This window comes from Sus scrofa, chromosome 3, assembly GCF_054392235.1.
Source record: "Sus scrofa isolate SSC_HxYL_T2T_F1_AM1 chromosome 3, Sscrofa_HxYL_maternal_Yorkshire_Landrace_v2.0, whole genome shotgun sequence".
NCBI classification, from domain to species: Eukaryota; Metazoa; Chordata; class Mammalia; order Artiodactyla; family Suidae; genus Sus; species Sus scrofa.
In genome coordinates, this window is record NC_139385.1 from 7919784 (window position 1) to 7940872 (window position 21089).

Sequence of the window (21089 nt, forward strand, 5' to 3'; positions counted from 1 at the left end):
GTTTTGTTTGCTTGATTTTGCTTTGGAGTATATTACCTCCACCCAGGTCAGCTTGAGGGAGTTCGTCTGTCTAGAGGGATTAGGATTTATTACAAAGGAATGCAGAAAAAAAGATGACATGTGAAGGTTATAATGAAGGAGAGGAAAATGGACTGATCTTGCATATTAAAATTTTGGAAGCTTAGTTGAAACTTTCTGAAATGATCAGGGAACAATAGAGAGACATATAAGAAATAACACAAGTTACTCAATTACTGGAAAACTCAAAAACAGAGGAAAAGTGTATGTGTTAGTTAGGAATTGTTTTGGCTGATTGATACTAACTTCAGGGGCATTAGCAAAAAAAAGTTTATTTTTCTCAAAGTGAGTGTCTGGAAGGAAACAGTTGGTGGCCTTGGTTTAGTGTCAGGGCAGGATCTCTGTGATTCTCTTGGCATCTCCCTCATGGTCCCAAAGAGGCTGCTGGAGCTCCAACCATCATATTCGCTTTTAGGATAGCAGGAAGGAGGAAAGTCAGAGCATCAAAATAGCTTTAAAAAATCCCACCCAACAACACCTGTTTGTAAATCATTGACCGCTCCTCTCTGTGACGGAACCTGGACATGGTCTTCCCCCTTTTTCCATTGGGAACCTTACCTAGATTTGAATTAGTAGGGGAGAGTGGGAGCATATTTCTAAAGTGAGGCAAGAACCTTGGAGCTACAAGATCCAGTTCAGGAATCTGCAGAAGGTGAAACCAACATGGGGCAGAGAGGCATGGCCCACCTTCTGCCATACACCTGCTCCCCACCCCTGCCAGGAGGCATATTTCACGGGCCAAAGCAATTCTGTGCAAGAAGCAGAGGCTACAGCCTTTGAACAGGGCACAGAAGATGTCTGTAAACAAGATACGATAATATAGGGAGTTCCCCTTGTGGCTCAGCAGTTAACGAACCTGACGAGTATCCATGAGGATACAGATTCGATCCCTTGACTTGTTCAGTGGGTTAAGTATCCAGCATTGCTGTGGCTGTGGTGTAGACCAGCAGCTACAGCTCTGATTTGACCCCTAGCCTGGGAACTTCGATATGCCACGTATGCAGCCCTAAAAAGGAAAAAAAAAAAGATATGGTAATATAGTTCTCACTATTGTGCCACACTTTACACAGCAGCTGAACGTCTGAACCACAGAACTTGATGGGAAACAGGAAATTCAGATGTTTTAAACCGATATGACATGGGAAAGATGGGCCCCTTGAGTAAGATCTGATGATTAGGTTTTGTTATTGCCCATTTCCACATTTTCAGAAAGAAGGCAATGTCCCACACCCCGTTCCCTGGGAAAGGAGGCGGTAGACAGAGGTGGATTTCCTCTACCACTGTACTCTCAGGACGCGATCACTGTCTGGGGGAGAAATTCCCCAATGAACTTTAGGTCCCTAGGTTGTAGACTTCAGACAAGCAGTGTAGACCACCTGGTGATCAGTTAAGGCTGAACCTGAGAAGCTTTTCTCTTTGCCTCCTCACTTGACTTCAGCTACCTCTGAAGTTCAGCTCTGGTCTTTGGCAGAACCAGAGACTTGGCTGTATTAAGTACCAGGTTCTGGGAACACTGTTTTCTGGGCTAACTGCTTGAAGGGTGGAAATTTGCTATCATTTTCCAACTCTGTGTGTGTATGTGTGTGTGGCAGTGATAGTTGAGAGTCCTGATGACTCTGGGGCTCCTCCTTGTCCTCCTCTCTCTTCACCATCTCAGAACTCTCAAGGTTGGTGTTATGCGAGACAGTGATTCTGTAGAAGTGTGTCTCCTGTGCAGATCCAGGTGGTCCTGCAGGCGGATCATTGGAGGTCTAGACTTGAGGAGGGTGCCTGTAACAGACACTGCTGGTTGTCTATCCAAGATCCCATTTTCTTTGGGGGCAGAATGTAGCCAATGGTGATACACTATTATCATGATGTGTATTGTTATTGGTCTCAGCCAATCCTGACACTCACATCCCACACATTCTCAGTCTTTTGGGGAGTTTCTCAGTTCTAATAAGCTAGGAGGAAAGGGTTTGATGAGAAATATCAGGGACAGCTTTTACTCACTAATGAAAAGGACCAATGAAGCTAGTGATGCCTCTATTTTATTTCCACCTGCAATATGGATTCAGTGTGTGACAACCCATCAATCTTCTTGAGATAAGAAGGGAAAAGCTATTTCAAACCTTGTTTCTCCTACACTGCCCACATACATCTGGTGCTGGGTGTCATAGGAAACAGTCATATCGTGATAGGACCTCTGGCTGTCTCTTCTTGCCTTGATGCTGGGTTCTATAGTGGGGGTAGGAGTATTCCTGAAAGCGATTCCTGCACTGAGACATTTAGCTGTAACTACGCAGAGAAATAACTGAAAACCATATTAAATCAGAACTAAATGTTCCTTAACTCAAATTTCCCTTATCAGGCTCTAAAAATAGTCTGTAACCAGTCTAACATCCCCTGACATGGAGGAAGTTGTAATAAAAAGATACATGACCTTCACAGATTGAGGTCAAAATATTTTACTGTTGCACATTTTGTAAGCACACGTGACATTGCTAGTGCCCCACCCAGGGCCTTGGAAGGGGTCTTTGCTTCACTGGCATTTTGGCGGATATGCCTCACATCATAACCTCTGCCCCCAGCTGACTGCAGTGTGAGCTACCATAATTTAGAAGACACATCTCAATTTCAGAGATGTTCAAATGTGAAAAGATGAACATCTTAGAACTGATGGAATATTTGCAACACATTTGATAAACAAAGGATGAATATCCAGAAAACAGGATTGGCCACAAGCCAACATGAAAAAGGCAGCGTCCAAAAGAAAAATAGGCAAAGTAAACCAACAGGCAATTTACAGAAAGGGAACTATAAAAATAACAAACAAAAAGAATGCTCAGCTATGCTAATTATATGATCTAGAAACAGTTTTGCTGCAAATTATGGAAAACCCAACACATGGTGGCTTGCAAATGATGGTCTTATTTTTCCCACATAACAAGATGTCCAGAAGTAGCACATTAAGGGCTAAACATATTACTTCCTGGAGCTTTTTTGTAGGTTTCTTGGGGGTTTCTACATAGGAAATAATTTCTTCTGTGAATAGAAAGTATCATTTCCTTTCCAAACTGTGCTTTTTTTCCCCTCGCCTTATCTCCCTGTCAGACCTCCAGTACCATGTTGAGGACAGACATCCTTGCTGTGCTCCTGACTTGGGGGAAAGCTTCAGTCTTCACGACTAAGTATGATTAAGCAGATTTCCTACATTAGCTTAAGCTATCCTCTATTTCCAGTTTTCTAAGACTTTTAATCATGAATAGATATTGAGATTTATCAAGTGCTTTTTCAGCATCTATTGAGATAACCATTTCTTTCTTTCTGAGGCTTTTAACATGGTGAACTATACTTATTGATGTTTGAATCTTGGTAATGATGCATTTCCCAGGAAGATTTTTTTTAAACTACAAATTCAATTTCCACAATAGATATAGGCCTATTCATGTTGTGTCTTTCTTTTTGAGTCATTTTTTGTTTTGCTGTTTTTGTCTTTAAAGAAACTTGTCAATTATGTCAGCATTTTAGAGTTTATTGGCTTAAAGTTGTTCATGGTATCTCATTATTAATTTAATATCTGTAGAATATGTATTGATGACACCTCTTGCATTCCTGATATTGATAATTTGTGTTTTTGTTCTTTTATCTTGATTGATTTGTCTAGGGGCTAATCAACGTACTGATCTTATAGAACCAGCTTTCAATTAATTCATTATCTGTATTTTTCTATTTTCTATTTATTTCCGCTCTGATATTTATTTTCTTCTACTTATGTAAGGTTTAATTTGCACTTCTTTTTTTCTAGTTTCCCAAGGTAGAAAACAATTCATTGATCTGAGATCTTCTTTTCTGACAAAACATTTAATGCTATACATTTCCCTCTTGAACATTCCCACCAATTTTTATAGGTCTGGTTTAATTGTTCCTTCCATTCAGAATACCTTCTAATTTCCTTTCAGATTTCCCCTTTGACCCACTGGGCCAGTAAGAAGTGTGTTATTTAGTTTCCAAATATTTGAGAATTTTTTTAGAAATCTGTCTGTTATTGATTTTTAATATATTTCAATAGTGGCCAAAGAACACAACTTTGTATTATTTGAAACATTTTAAATTCATCAAATGATAAATATTATGATCCAGAATACAATCTATTTTGGTGAATGTTCCATGTGCACTTGAAAAGAATATTTACTCCACTGCTGTTGTGTGGCGTGTTCTATAAATGTAAATTGGGTCAAGTTGGTTGAGTCTGTTGTTCTAGTCTTCTATACATAAAATTGTTTTCTGTCAACTTGTACTTTCAATTATTGATAGAGGGGTTCAGAAATCTGACTATAATTGTGAATATGTCTACTTTTCTTTGAAATCCTTTAAGTTTTTTTACTTCATGGTTTTTGAAACTGTTATTAGGAGCATATACAGTTAGATTTTTTATGTCCTCTTGATGAACTGATGCTTTTAATGTTATGAAATAACTCCCTTTATCTCTGAAATTCTCACCAAACACCTCAGGTTCTTTTCTAGTCTTCTCCTTTCCATAATTGTAACTCCTTCAACAATGAGAAACTAGCTTCTCATTATCCTCAATGCAGTTACTTACTTGCTGTGCTTGCTGTATGAAACCAATTTCCCAGTCTTTCCTTCTCTTCCACAGCTGCCACCCTTCTTGATTGCCTCCATATCTCCAATCTCTACTATATGAACTGTGATGTGACTTACAAAACATACATAAATTTATACATTTATAAATATGCACACACATACGTACATATGTGTTATATATATATATATGTATATATGTGTGTGTGTGTGTATATGTTTGGGAGCTCACAGCTCCCCAAACCTTTGTAAGTTCCTGTTGAGAATGATAAAGGAAGCATATAAGGATGGGGGCTGGTTGCCAGGAGAACCAACAACCTGATTAGAGGGTGGGGTGTCTCAGCCACCATTGGCCAATGGCTTAATCAATCATGACTGTGTTATAACGACTCCACCAAAAAAACCCACAAAAAACCAAAAGGACAGGAGTTCCCGCTGTGGCGCAGCAGAAACAAATCCCACTAGAAACCATGAGACCATGAGGTTGTGGGTTCTATCCCCGGTCTTTCTCAGTGGCTTAAGAATTCGGCATTGCTGTGAGCTGTGGTGTAGGTTGACGATGTGGCTTGGATCCAGTGTGGCTGTGGCTGTGCTGTAGGCCTCGGCAGCTGCAGCTCCAATTCGACCCCTAGCCTGGGAAGCTCCATATGCCGTGGGTGTGGGCCTAAAAAGAAAAAAAAAAAAAAAAAAAAAGCAAAAGGACAGCTTTTTGGTCCTTTTTCAGAAATCTACTTTGGAGAATCAAAACACTTCCATATACTGTGATGTGGGATCCCAAGCTCCATGAGGACAGAAGCTCCTTTTTATGGGACCTCACCTTGTCCATATCTTCTTCTGGTTATTGATTTGTGTCCTTTAATATCTTTTTATAATAAATAGGTAATCTAGTGAGTAAATGGATTTTCCTGAGTTATGTGAGCCATTCTAGCAAATTAATTGAACCCAAGGAGGGCATTCAGTTTGTAGTTGGTAGGTATGACTGGCATCTCAAGTGGAGGGTGGTCTTATGGGACCAAGCCATTTACCTGTGGAATCTAATTTTATCTCTAAGTAGGTCGTATCAGAACTGAGTTGAATTCTTAGACATCCTGCTGGTGTCTGAGAATTGCTTGTTGGAAACTGGGTCTGTAAACTCCTATTCAGTTCCATTTATCTACTTCTCTTACTCAGTCCTGACCAAATGGCTTTTTGACTGACTTAGTCAGGAAGGATAGGAGGTCTGTTTCCTAAAGAGATCCTGTTCTTCATTCTGTAGACCTGTTATTCTTAATGTATTTAGGTACTATTTCTCTACTGTTAACCATTCAGAAAATACCTTTTAAAGTGCTATACAACCTAGGAATTAGTCTCAGAAAAAAAAGCAACTAGTGGTAGACACACCTATATATTATTCAAGCTTGAGAGAAGGAAATCATGCATATAAATCTCCTGGCACTCACTAGGTATTTTAACATATGTTCATTCCCTTTCTCCGTTCAATTAGCTCTAGCTAATATGTAATGAGCTCCTACTATATGCTAAGCACTGACCATACAGAACTGAATAGGAAGTTGCCCTGCCAAAAGGTAACAGACAGGAAATAGGTGCTTATAGTTCAAGGTGATGTGTGATTAATAGAGATTTCAGGTAAGTCATCTTTTAGGATGTCATCATTTTCATTGAAGAGAGAGAAAAGGGTGGGAGAGAGAAGGAAAGAAGAGAGAGACAGAGAGACAGAGAAGATATTTTTGTTAAGAGGCAGATAGTCATGACCAAAAACCCGGCAAGTCTTGGATTCTAAAAGGTATAAGACAGTAGGTGAAGAAATTGAATTTCACTTTAGTATGGAACCACCTGGTTGACCGGGAGAAAGTGAAGAGGTTTGAGGGCAGGTCCTAGGTGCACTGGGATTTTACAAGAGGGTTGCAGGATAACACAAATCAGGTGGCCTAAGGGTGTATAGCCCTACAGTCGTATCAGGAAATGCTGTCCCTTGGAATAATCTCTTCCTCACACAGGGTCTTATCCCTCAGATACAGCCTCTATTCTGAGACAGCACTTCTCTACTGATTTCCTATTGCCATTCTCTGATAAAGATCTGAGTTGGACTAGAAAACAAGAAAGGATGTTCAAGAAAAAATTCTCATTTTCACCAGGAGGAGTCACAGCAACAACGTAAACATATCTCAGGCTAAATGGTGAACAGTCTAAGCTGATGCCCGGAAAAAGGAGCTGTTAAGACATTTTGGTTTGAAGACAGTTTGTTAACTGCCCTTTGTAAATACAGAGATTTATATCTTTGTGGGTTTTTTTTTTTTGTAGTTGTTGTTTTTATTTTTTGTCCCTTCTGTTTATTCCTGGTAAAGCTTCTTTTTGAAGAAGTCAGCTTTTTTCCCCCCAGCAAAACCATGGGGGAAAGGAAACTTCTACATATGTACTAGAGATAGGTAGGGAGGGGGAACAGGGTAACTTTCGAGACAAGGTGTAGCAGTTGCAGTGGTCTTCTCAGTTTTAAGAACTGGAAAGGAGACAGGTAAGCTGAAGCAGAAATATAACAGCTAAGGGAAAGAGAAAGCACGGACAGCTGAGGTTTCTACCTTCTGCTCAAAGTCTTTTGGACTAGTGTTTTTGACTTCTCTAAAGCTACCCCTGCCTGATAGACTGCGCTCATTCCTTCTTTAAGAACTTGTCCCACCATGGCACTGCCTGGATTAGAAACAGGAAGATGGAATGCCAAAATACAAGAGCTTCCTTCAGCCTCCTCCTCCTAGATGAAAGTAACTGGGTCAAGCTCTATGGAACTTGAGTGAGAAGGGGTATACTTACACAGATTGCAATGACTGATGCCACAACCACAATCTTGTGCCACTTGAACTGTCTGATGAATAGGTCTTTGGAAGCTTGGAGTTGTTTATTAGACATCTGGTATGTGACCAAGACCCTAGGTAGATAAAAGTGTAAAAGCAAAAGGAGTGAAGTAATAAACATGATGAAATGGGAGTTTCTTCCCTTTTCCCCACCAAAGAACCTCAATTCTGACATCACCCATGGCTGAGAAGGCTTTTGTAGAAGTTCAGGGGTCCAGTGAAGAAATTTCCAGAACACACTTGGAGCAATTATGATCCGGCAGTTCTATTCATGCTCACAAAAATATACATGAGAATGGTCATAGCACCCTTATTCATAATATTCCCAAATTGAAAAAAAATACCCACTAATGGAAGAACAGATAAGCTAGTCTGCTATGTTCATATAAATGGATACCACTCAGCAACAAAAAGAAAAAAAAACTGTTGATACATACAACAACATAAATGAACCTCAAAAACATCAGGTTGAGTGAAGAAAAAAAGCCAATCACAAAAGTTTCTTCTTACATGATTCTTTTAATAAATTATAGAAGATAGATCAGAATGGCAGTTGGCTCTGGTGGAAGGAGTTGACTGGAAGGGGATATGAGAGAAACTTACGGCATTCTAGAAAATCCTTTATCTTAAATTGGGTGGTGGGTATACACATTTGTCCCAATTAATTATACCCTTAAGATCTGTGCATTTGACCATAAATTATACCTCAATAAAAAGAATTAAAAAACAAGGATGAGAAAAGAAAAATATGTATATTCATAACTAAATTATAGGCAATATCAACATGCTAGAGGTGTTGCATAGGGAAAGACTAAGGGATGTGAGAGCACACTAAAATACTGGTATTGTTCAGGGGAAATATATAGATATTGATAAGCTTAAGAAATCAACAGGGTTAAGTAAACATCAAAAACCAACATAGGACTAAAAATGTAAAATGTTTAAACCAATGGAAAAAAAATGGATTCATCTATTGTAAAGTAGGGAAAGAAAAAGAATACAACAAATGGGAAATTGAAACAAGTTGGAAGGAGCAAGAAACTGTCATTGCAATAAATGTAAAAAGGTTAAACTCACCAATTAAAAGATAATGGAATGCAATCAAGAATATATGCTCTTAGTGGACATCTCACTTCCCCAGAAAGCACAGAGAAGGAGCTGAGCTGGATTTACCACACCTATTCTCTCCCAAATTAAAAAGTGTACTTTTATGGAGGAGTTATCTTCTTCCTTCTCTGGGGCTGGACCCCAAAGAAGGGCAAGATTAAATAGGCGCAAAGACAGGCATACCCCATATATTGCCTTGGTGGCTGGAGCCATGCTCAAGTGGGAGAGGACCAAGGCCTTGAGGCAGGGGTTGAAGAAACACCTGAGGGCCCAGGAGCAGATTTGAGGGAGAGCCCAGAAGACTGCTTATATGGGGTATATGGGTATGAGGGCTCTTTTAGATCATCTAGAGCTAGAGAGATATGTATCCACTGGAAACCTGGCCTGGAGCTTGAAAACCAGGCTTCCACTGTCCAACATGAATCCTGGGAGAGGCAAAGAGCTAAGATTGCTAGATTCAGTGACAACCTGGCTATTGGTGAAGATGGGGGACCATCAAGCTGGAGAATAAATTGAGACTCCTCTTGACCTTCTGCATTAACTTCTGCCTCTCCTTTCATTCAGAGCAGCAAAGAGCCAGGGGCCAGTACAGCAAGTGAGTAGTGTCGCCAGTGCCACTGTAATTTCCCAAATTATTGATCCCAACATGTGCATGCGGGGGTTGAATAGGTATATGATATGCAAGTGCAGACCCCATAAAAATGCAAAGCAAGAACAGCAACGGAGTTCCCATGGTGGCTCAGTGGTTAATAAACCCGACTAGTATCCATGAGGACTTGGGTTCAGTCCCTGGCCTTGCGCAAGGGGTTAAGGATCCAGTGTTGCCATGAGCCATGGTGTAGGTCACAGACACAGCTCTGATCCTGCATTGCTGTGGTTGTGGTGTAGGCCAGCAGCTACAGCTCCAATTCAACCCCTAGCCCTGGAACCTCCCTATGTGGCAGGTGCAGCCCTAAAAAGACAAAAGACAAAAGACAAAAACAAAACAAAACAAAACAAAAAAACACAGCAGCAACTCAGGTGTCCTGGGCAGATTTAATCTTCCACCCAAATAAGGATGGGAGGCAGGGAGAAGTGTATGAAAGAGATTCAGTCCCCCAACTGCTATTGGTAAACTCCAAATACACTCCCATTTCATGTCTTTTCTTGAAACATAGTGATCTTAGTCACCAATTCCACCCACCTACTCACCTCCTTCACCTCTGTTTAATCACTTAGAAATTCCACCCCTTCTTCCTTGTACCTATAATGTTGGACAGACTTCCTTAAATTCTAAAAGCCACCCACACTGCTCTAATAAATACAGTCATCCCACACTGTTAGGCATCTGCTTCCAGTCAGTACAGCATCATGTTTATTCAACATCTGAACAAAACTAAGACAAATACTAAGAATTTAACTTGGGACAGAGCAGGCAATCTCTTCTTCAGCTTCATGAAGTAGCTGCTGCCTATTTTATTCCTCCTCCTCCAGTCCTTTCTTGAGTAGGAAGCTACATCCTCCTCAGCACTTACTTCTTGAGGCTAATGGAAAACCCAGGAGTCCAGACCATCCTCCCTTAGAAATTCCAGACATCCTACCACTCAGTTGACCCCTTTCACTCCTGGGACTAGGTTGCAGGCTTCATTTTTTCATCCCAACACAGCCTTAGGACCTTGGTAGGTGCATTTGGCTAGAGCAGACCAAGAAGAGAAATCAAGCCGCATAATTAGAAATGATGGGGTGTTCCCATTGTGGCTCAGGAGGTTAAGAACCCAACTAGTATCTTGAATCCCTGATTCATTCATTCTTTCAACCCCTGGTCTCTCTCAATGGGTTAAGGATCTGGCATTGCTGCAAGCTGTGGCATAGGTCACAGATGCATCTTGGATCCAGTGTTGTCGTGGCTGTGGCATAGACTGAAGCTGCAGCTCTGATTCAACCCCTAGCTTGGGAACTTCCGTATGCCCCAAGAACAGCCCTAAAAAGAAAAAAAAATGATGCCCAGGATGGAGTCAATTTGATATCATAACTCAAACCCCAAAAGGTTGCTAGCAAAGGAAGCCATCTCAGGGAAGCTTATTCAGCTGATGAATGAAGTCACTGCTGTGCATAGACCTGAAGTTGCTGTTGGAATTTAGGTGGCAATCAGTGTGTATGGTTCCCCAGCCAACAGTGTAGTTAGGACCATCTACATAAATTGCCATACATCAGGCAGTGGTCAGTACAAGCAAAAAGGGAGCCCTAGTGGTTGGATCCTGTGCCCCTGTCCAATGCCACCTTCCTCTCCCCTTCGGCCCAATTCATGAATGAGAATGAGCACACAGACCTACCATGAGGTGGGCTACAGAACCAGGGGTCAGCTATGGGCCCACTGGTATAGCACCGTATTATAAAATACTCTGGCCTGCATCCCTGAGCATTCTCTAGTTGAACACTGGCTACTGGCTTTGTTGGGTAGACACCCCGTATTCTATCCTGGAGATATTCCGTATCTTCTGGAAATAAAAGATCCATCCTACTTTCCTCCCAACCATGAATCCACCTCTAGTTCCCTTCAAGTCTCCCAGTGTTAACTGTCACCTCCGTGGTCTCTTTCACTATTATCTTTCTCAAATTCTCAGTGCTATTTTAAACTGTTGACCACTTTCTTCAGCCTGTAGCCTTACCCAATCCTCGTTTTTATGACTACCTGAGTCTTGTGTCTTCCCGACCACTTAGACATTGCTCATATCCCCATCTGTGGACAGAACCCAGCATTCTATTTGTTCAGCACTGTGCATATCACTTTATCACCTTATCTTGTACCCTTTCCATGTCCTGTACAACACTAAAGATGGTGATTTGCCCAGACTGTGATTTCAGTCCATACTGGTTACATGACAAATAGACTAACTGCCATGTTCCTTCTACCTGAGTCTGCCCTAGAGTCCACTGCCTGTGTTCACATTTCCTTTCTTGAAGCCTAAGCCCCCTTACCTCTTTACAGGATACCTCTCAACTCTTCTTGTTTTTTCTCTCCATCTTCTGCCAAGTCCCCAAAGCCTTGTTTCCTCTCTTCATAGCTCACAACGTCATAACTCACAAGATAATGTCCTGCCGAAGTACAGCATCTCTATACATGTGGATGCTGTGGCCAGCCAGACACCTAGAATGAGGTCAGATGTGGAGAGAGCATCGCTGTGGTAGGAAGGAGAGAGCCATGCTCTTAGCAGAATAGGTTAGTGGCTGAGAACACAACAGTAAAGAAGAAATGTGGGAATAAGGTTGCAGCAAGAGGTGCTTAATTACTGTAGAACACCATGGGCCAAACCCCCAGACAAAGAATAACTTCCTCTTCCCACTCACCGGGGAGCATTTTCTACTAATGTCTGCAGAACAAAGCAGTGGCCTGGGAGAGGGCCATACTTTTCTCCTTTCTGGAAACTAGACTTGAGTCCATTCCTAAGCAGATGAGGGAAAGGGCAGGGGATGTTATGTGGTGTTCTTGCTTGAAGACTGAGTGCTTTCTCCCTGACTCTGAATTTTTATTGTCTTCTGTGTAACATTTAGCACTAAGAGGAGAAAAGAGGCTCAAGCTGGAAGCAGGGAGAAGGATTCCAAATGCCATGGCTTCAGGAAATGAATGGGAGGTTAGGGGAGGGAGTTCCCGTCGTGGCTCAGCGGTTAATGAACCCAGCTAATGTCCATGACGACATGGGTTCAATCCCTGGCCTTGCTCAGTGGGTTGAGGATCTGGCGTTGCCGTGAGCTGTGCTGTAGGTCGCAGACACGGCTTGGATCCCATGTTGCTGTGACTGTGGTGTAGGCCGGCAGCTACAGCTCTGATTGGATCCCTAGCCTGGGAACTTCCATATGCCGAGGGTGAGGCCCTAAAAAGACAAAAATAAAAAAAGAGAGAGAGAGAGGTTGGGGTAAAGAGAAACTTCAAAATCCAGGGTTCACAAAGGAAAACATTATTTTGATTCTCTCTACAAAAGATATTATACAGGTCACTTGATTAGACAAAGAATAACTTACAGAAATAAAATCAGAAAGCAGAGAAGGAGAGTTCCTGCTGTGGCACAACAGGTTAAGGATCCAATGTTGTTTCTGCAGCAGCTCAGGTTTGATCCCTGGCCGGGAAAATTGCATATGCCGTGGGTGCAGCCAAAAAACCCCCCAAACAAACAAAAACAAAAACAAAAAAACAAAACAACAGAAAGAAAGCAGAGAAGGTAGTGTACAGGTATATTTCTTTTATTGCACTTTGCAGATATTGCATTTGTTACAAACTGAGATTTGTGGTAACCATGTGTTGGGCAAGTCTATCAGTGCCATTTTCCCAACAACATTTTTCATTTAAAGATTTAACATTTTTTTTACGGTTTTTACTTTTTATGCACACTGAAGTATATGGAATGATTGGTCAATGGGGACCTGGTGTAAAGCACAGTGAACTCTACCCAATATTCTGTGATAATCTGTGTGGGAAAAGAATCTGAAAGAGAATGGATGTGTGTACATGTATAATCGAATCACTTTTTTATGTGACAGAAATTATCACAACATTGTAAATCAACTATACTTCAAAAAAAAAGTTTTTCTTTTTAGGGCGCAGGACGTTCCCAGGCCAGGGGCTGAATCAGATCTGCAGCTGCGGCTTACACCATAGCCACAGCAACACCCAATCCAAGCCACATCTGCGAACTTCACTGCAGCTTGCAGCAACACCAAATCCTTAACCCACTGAGCAAGACCCGAATCCTCACAAAGACGATGTTGGGTCCTTAACTCACTGAGCCACAAGGCAACTCCTTTTTATACAATTTTTAAGAGGTATACTCCATTTACCATTATTACAAAATATTGGCTGTATTCCCAGTGTTGTACAATACATTCTTGTAGCCTAGCTTACACCCAATAGTTTGTACTTCCCACTCCTCCACCCCTATAGTGCTCCCTTCCCCCCCATCACCACTAGTTTGTTCTCTATATCTGAGTCTGCTTCTTTTTTGTTATATTCATTAGCTTGCTGAATTTTTTAGGTTCCACATATAAATGATATCATATAGTATTTGTCTTTCTCTGACTTATTTCACTTAATGTAATGCACACTCCAAGTCCATGCATGTTGCTTCAAAAGTCAAAATATCGTTCTTTTTTTATTTTTATTACTATTTTTGTGTTTTTGTCTTTTTAGGGCCACACCTGTGGCATATGGAGGTTCCCAGGCTAGGGGTCTAATCAGAGCTGTAGCCACCAGCCTACTCCGCAGCCACAGCAACACGGAATCCGAGTCGCATCTGCAGCTTACACCACAGCTCAAGGCAACACCAGATCTTTAACCCGCTGAGCAAGGCCAGGGATCAAACCTGCAACCTCATGGTTCCTAGTAGGATTCATTTCCACTGCGCCACGACGGGAATTCCCTTTCTGATATTTTTTAGTGTTTGCTTTTTTTTTTTTTTACTCAACGAATTTTATTACATTTATAGTTGTACTATGATCATCACAACCTGGTTTTATAGCATTTCCATCCCAAACCCCCAGCCCACTACCCCACCCCCAACTTGTCTCCTTTGATAACCATAAGTTAGTGAAAATCTGTGAGTCGGTATCTGTTCTGTAAAGAAGTTCATTGTGTCCTTTTTTTAGATTTTACATGTAAGTGATAGCATATGATGTTGGTGTCTCACTGTCTGACTAACTAGCAAATGCCATTATTTCTTTCCTTTTAATGGCTGAGTAATATTCCATTGTGTATGTGTACCATATCTTCTTTATCCACTCCTCTGTCAATGGACATTTAGGTTGTTTCCATGTCTTGGCTATTGTATATAATGCTGAAATGAACCTTGGAGTACATGTACCTTTTCTTTCCTTTTTTTTTTTTTTTTTTTTTAAGGGCCGCAACCACAGCATGAGGAGATTTCCAGGCTAGGGGTCTGATTGGATCCGCCAGGGATTGAAACTGTAACCTTATGGTTCCTAGTCAGATTCGTTTCCGCTGTACCCACAGCGGAACTCTGGTTGTTTGTTTTCTTGATGCTGAGCTGTGTGAACTGTTTATATATATTGGATATCACTCCCTTATTGGTCATATCATTTGCAAATATTTTCCCCCATTCAGTAGGTTATCTTTTCATTTATAAAACTCTAGAGGAAAACATAGAACACTCTTTGACAAAAATTGCAGCAATATTTTTTTGGATCTGTTTCCACCCTCTCCAGCAAAATGGATTCTCATTGTTCAAGTCATTCACATCTGGATAGAAGGATAGGAAGTCATTTAATTTCTGACTGAAGTACATGCCTTAAATTTTTTCTTTAGTAAGGATCTCCTGGTAAAGCCACTATCAGTTTATGTTTGTCTGAAATGTTCTCACTTTACCATTTGTTATGGAATGAATTGTGTCCCCCTAAAATTCATATGTTGAGGCCCTCGGCCTCAAAGAGCCTATCTGTAGACAGAGATTTTAAGAAGGTAATTAAGGTTAAATGAGGCACTAATCTGGTAGAGACATTGGAGACCTGTCTTTCCAACCTGTGAGAAGGTGGCCATCTGCCAGCCAGGAAAAGAGTCCTCACCAGACACAAACCCTGCTGGCACCTTGATGTTGGATCTTAGCCTCCAGAACTGAGAAAATAAATTTCACTTGTTTCAGCCACTTAGTCTCAGAGTTCCCTTGTGACACAGCGGGTTAAGAATCAGTGTTGTCACAGCAGCTGCTTGGGTTGCTGCTGTGGCGCAGGTTCAATCCCTGGCCTGGAAACTTCCACATGTAGGGAAAGGATGATGAACTCAGCCAGCAGTGCCAGATCAATCAGGTATCCAGATTTTCAAAACGTAGAAAAAATCTTCTGGAGTTGCTGTTGTAGCGCAGCAGAATGAATCCGAGTAGTACCCATGAGGACGCGGGTTCAACCCCTGGCCTCACTCCGTGAGTTAAATATCCAGAGTTTCCGTGAACTGTGGTGTAGTTTGCAGATGCGGCTCGATGCTGTGGCTGTGATGTAGGCCGGCAGGTGAAGCTCCAATTTGATCCCTAGCCTGGGAACTTCCGTATGCCGCGGGTGTGGCCCTAAAACGCCGGGAAAAAAAAAAATCTGTCATAAGTAATCAGAGAAATTCAAATTAAAACCACATGAGTCACTGATACCCATAATTTTTGCCAAATGTTTACAAATGATAATATCAGATGCTCACAGGAATGTGGAACAAGAAACTGCTGGTAAAAGAGTAAACAGGTAAAACCACTTTTTAAAAATCAGCAAAATCCAATAAGTCTAAAGATACACCTACTCTCTGATCAGCAAAACCACGGCCAGGTGACACCCTACAGAAACACATTGCTCATATGGACTTGAAAGTTACATGCGGGCATATTTATGGGAGCTCCCGTTGTGGCTCAGCAGGTTAAGAACCTGACTAGTATCCATGAGGATGCTCTTCCCAGGATTTCCCATTCAGTGTGTCTGGGGTGGGGGCTGAGCGGTCCATTTCCCAACAAGCTCCCAGGTGATACTGATGATGTGGTCTGGGGACCACGTTTTCAGAACCACCCTGATTCCTCTGCAGCATTAAGCCCCCTGGAAGTTTGTGGTCCTACCCTAAGGGGAGAGCATTCAGTGCAGCTGAACTTTTTCTCTAGGCATGTTCAGCAGCACAGGTGTAGTTGCAAAAGAGGCAGAGGGTTGAATGAGCCAGAGATTATCACCAAGATCATCACGGAGCTGGTTCCTTCTTATCCTTCTGGACTCAGCCCAAATGAAACCGCCTTAGAAGCATCTTCCTCCTCACCATCTTGCCTTTTCACATTATTTTTTCTCATAGGACTTTTTGTTCTTTCAAATTGTATACAGATTTATTTTATTACTTGTTTCTGAGTCTTTTCAGTAGAGTTTATGCACCACAAAACAGTGATCTTTTCTTGTGGGTGGTGGTCACTGCTACATTCCTAGAACTTAGTGCCTGGGCACCACAGGTACTTAATGAATATTTATTGATAAGGAAAAAAGGAAGGAGGGGGAGACAGAGAAAGAAGGAAAGAAGAAGAAAGAAAGGAAGGAAAGGAAAGAGGGAGGGAAGAAGAAAAAGAGAAGGAAAAGCAAATCACTACACAAGAAAGTAAATCCCACGATTAGTTTTGACTCTGAAGGACATGTAAGTAGATAACTGTAAACACAGCTTATTACATCGAAAATGAATGGAAAGCCATTAGAGTGATGGGACGTGGAGGCTCGCTAGGTCCTTACCACCGCATCTTCTCTTCCGGAAGGTGGTGTTTCCCAAATGCCCTGTTTGGACTGTGAGGAGGTTGTGGTCCCTATCAAATGGGTTCTTTGTAAGATATAAAGAATTCAGAGTAACATATATACTAATCAAAGTAAAGTTGACTCCAGGAGGGAGCTGAGCTTCTGTTCCCACCTGGCAGCAGAAACAGTGGGAAAAGGTATAGTGAAGAAATGCTTGCTGCACTGCACTCCCCGACCCCGATGTCAGTAGGGCAGAGTGTGGACCTGAACTTCTATCTTCATCTGGAGGCACCAAGGCCATGTGCTCCCCTTACACCAGGGCGGCTTCAGCAGGGCCCAAAAGGGAGCTGAACAACCACCCCATCTGGATCTACATACTGTTGGGGACATGGCTCGGATCATCAGTGTCGAAAAATGAGACACGTGAACCTGGGGAGATTTCAACAAGTCTCTTTACTTCTGCAGAAGGGCGCGGGCACTCCAAAAAATGCACACGCCGAACTAAGGACCCTCCCCTACTTATCCCTAATGCAGGTGATGTACCTGTCCCCTTCCCATAGGTCAGGTCAGGGTGCACATTCTTCCTGGTTGGCTAATTTGAAACAAATTGTTCCTGGGAAAAGCGAGAAAGATTGGGGCGGGGCGGGGGGGGGGCAGGTGGTCGCAGTAAGGTGAACAGGAGCAAAATGAAGTCACCAAGATTTCCTTTGCTAGAAAAGACATTATGCTACTTTCCACAATACTACACCTAAACAGGGTGGCTTCCTGCTAAAAAAGACCTGGAGTCTCACAATATAATACCTAAAATGTCCAGGGTTTTTGTTTTGTTTTTTTAGGGCCACATCTGCAGCAAACGGAAGTTCCCAGGCTGCGGGTTGAATCAGGGCTACAGCCACAGCAACGCAGGATCTGAGCCATGACTGTAATCTACACCACAGCTCATGGCAACTTTGGATGCTTAACCCACTGAGCAAGGCCAGGGATCGAACCCATATCCTTATAGATACTAATCAGGTTCATTATCACTGAGCCGCAACAGGAACTCCCCTAAAATGTCCAGTTTACAATAGAAAATCACTCACCACACCAAGACAGGACAGTCACAACCTGAAAGAAAAAAGATAATCATCAGATGCCAAGACCAAGATTACTCCGATTGGAGTTCCCATCGTGGCTCAGAGGAAACGAATTTGACTATCACCCATGAGGATGCAGGTTTGATCCCTGGCCTCGCTCAGTGCATTAGGGATCCAGCGTTGCCCTGAGCTGTGGTCACAGATGCTGCTCGGAACTGGCTTGGCTGTGGTTGTGGCGTAGGCCAGGAGCTGTAGCTCAAATTAGACCCCTAGCCTGGGAACCTCTATATGCTGCAAGTGCGGCCCTAAAAAAGCAAAAAACAAAACAAAACAAAAAAAAGAAAAAACAGAAATAGAATCATAGACATAGGAAACAAGCTTATGATTACTAAAGGGGAAATGGGAGAAGAGGAATAAATTAGGAGTTTTGGATTAATAGGTGCACACTACTATGTGTAAAACAGATAACAAGGACCTACTGGATAGCTTGCGGAACTATACTCAGTATCTTGTAATAATCTATAATGGAAAAGAACCTGAAAAACAATGAATACATATATATACACATATAACTGTATCACTTTGCTGTACACCTGAAACTAACACAACATTGTAAAACAACTATACTTTAGTTGAAAAAAAAAAAAGCTTGGGAGTTCCCGTGGTGGCTCAGTTAGTTAAGGACCTGACATTGTTTCTATGAGGATGCAGATGCAATCCCTAGCCTCACTCAGTGGACTAAGGACCCTGTGTTGCCATGGCTGTGGCTTAGGCCGCAGCTGCATCTCCAGTTCAACCCCTGGCCTGGAAACTTCCATATGCTGCAGGTGCAGCTGCAAAAAAAAAAAAAAAAAAAAAAGCTTTATCTGCCATTACGAATACTACATACCTATTAGTGTAGCTAAAATTTAAAAGATTAGGGAGTTCCTGTTGCGGCTCTGTGGTTAACAAACCTGGCTAGGGTCCATGAGGATGCAGGTTCAATCCCTAGCCTCTCCAGTGGGTTAAGGATCTGGCATTGCCATGAGCTTTGGTGTAAGTTGCAGATATGGCTTGAATCCTGCATTGCTGTGGCTGTGCCGTAGGCCAGTGGCTGTAGCTCTGATTCAACCCCCTAGCCTGGGAACTTCCATATGCCACAGGTGTGGCCCTAAAAAGACAAAAGACAAAAAATAAATACAATTTAAAAGATTAACTTTTCCAAGTATGGGTGAGAATATAGAGCAACTGGAAGTCCTACCCAGTTATAATGGGAATAGAAAACGGTACAACTAGTTTGGAGAACATTTTGGCAGTTTCTTATATAGTTAAACATACACATATCATATGATCTAGCCATTCCACTTTAAGGTATTTACTCAAGAGAAATGAAAGCATATGCTCATAGAAAGACTTGTGCACAAATATAGCAGCTTTATTTGTAGCAACTAAAAATTGGAAACAACCCAATGGCCCATCAACACCGGATCCCCACCCCACTGAGCAAGGCCAGGGATCAAACCCACAACCTCATGGTTCCTAGTCAGATTCGTTTCCGCTGCACCACAACGGGAACTCCCAGTTTTCTTTTGTAGCAGTGTATTTTTTGGCTTTGGCATAAGAAAAACGCTATACTAATAGAATGAATTAGGAAGTGTTTCTTTTCTGCTTTTTAGAAGAGTTTGAGAAGAATTAATATTCATACGTCTTTAGATGTTTGGTAGAATTTTTACTGAATGACATCAGTGAAGCTATCTGATCCTGGACTTTATTTTTTAATTTTATAATGATTTTTATTTTTTCTGTTATAGCCGGTTTACAGTGTTCTGTTATTTTTCTACTGTACAGCAGGGTGACCCAGTTACCCATACAAGTATACATTCTTTTTTCTCATATTATCATGCTCCATTTTAAGTGACTAGATATAGTTCCCAGTGCTGGTCCTGGACTTTTCTTTATTGGGAGAGGTTTTATTACTGATCCAATCTCCTACCTGAATCTCCTATTCAGATTTTCTATTTCTCCCAGCATCAATTTTGCACATTGCATATTTCTAGGAATTTGTCCATTTCATCTAAAGTATCTACTTTGTTGGCATACAATTGTTCATAATCCTTTTTTTACATGAAAAGTCAGTAGGAATGTTCGTTTCTGATTTTATAAATTTGAGTCTTCTCACTTTCTTCTTCTTCTGTCATGGCGCTGCGGAAATGAATCTGACTGGAGACCACGAGGTTTCAGGTTCAATCCCTGGCCTTGCTCAGTGGGTTGAGAATCTGGTGTTGCTGTGAGCTGTGGTGTAGGTCACAGATGTGGCTCAGATCTGGCATTGCTGTGGCTGTGGTGAGGGCTGGCAGCTATAGCTCTGATTGGACCCCTAGCCTAGGAACCTCCACATGCCATGGGTGTGGCCCTAAAAAGACAAAAGACAAAAAAAAAAAATGCAACTTTGTAAAAAGAGACTAAAAAGAGTGTCTTATTTCTGACTGCTGTTAACAAATTATTGTGGACTGGGTGGCTTATAAACTACAGAAATTTAGTTTTGGAGGCTGGGAGTCAGATCAGAGTGCCAGCATGGCCAGGTTCCAATGAGAGCCTCTTCGGAGTTGCAGGTATCTAATTTTACCCTCACGTAGTGGAGAACAGAGACAGGAAGGAGCTCTCTCCCTCTCCTCTTATAAGGGCACTGATCCCACTGATGAGGGCTCCATCCTCGACTAGTTACATCCCCAAAGTCCCACTGCCTAACACCTTCACACCAGGAGCTAGAATTTCAACATATGAATCTGGGGAAGGGGGGACACAAACATTCAGTCTATAATGAAGCGGGTTGGTTGTTGGCAATGAAAAGTTAAGAATCATGAAATAGGAGCCCCCATTGTGGCTCAAGCAGGTTATGACCCCGACTAGTATCTGTGAGGATATAAGTTCCATCCCTGGCCTCCCTCAGTGGGTTAAGGATCTGGTGTTGTGCTGACCTGTGGTGTAGGTCTCTGACGAGGTTCAGATCCTGCATGGATGTGGCTGTGGTGTAGGCCAGCAGCTGCAGCTCTGATTTGACCCTTAGCCTGGGAACTTCCAGATGCTGCAGGTGTGGCCCCCAAAAAAGAACAAGAATAATCATGAAATAAAATCAATTCATCTCATCACTCTATGATCTAGCCAACTTGGGAGGAGTTTTTGAGGGGAAAGCCAAGATGGGAAA

General features: G+C 41.9%; 1 protein-coding gene across 5 annotated transcripts in view; it reads right to left on the reverse strand.

Annotated features, from left to right (window-relative positions):
• LOC110259877 (NXPE family member 3) overlaps positions 1-21089 on the reverse strand; it is a 37932-nt gene that overhangs the window by 7070 nt on the left and 9773 nt on the right. For 3 of the 5 annotated variants that reach the window (XM_085016618.1, XM_021086214.2, XM_085016619.1), the window contains 2 exons: positions 11571-11739; positions 7465-7579 (listed from right to left, as the gene is read on the reverse strand). In XM_085016618.1, the coding sequence (XP_084872744.1) occupies positions 7465-7560 (96 nt within the window). In that variant the 5' untranslated portion in view covers positions 7561-7579; positions 11571-11739. Of the gene's footprint in view, positions 1-7464; positions 7580-11570; positions 11740-16291; positions 16562-17911; positions 17937-21089 lie in introns of all 5 variants that reach the window. The other 2 variants (XM_085016617.1, XM_085016616.1) reach the window with 2 other exon arrangements.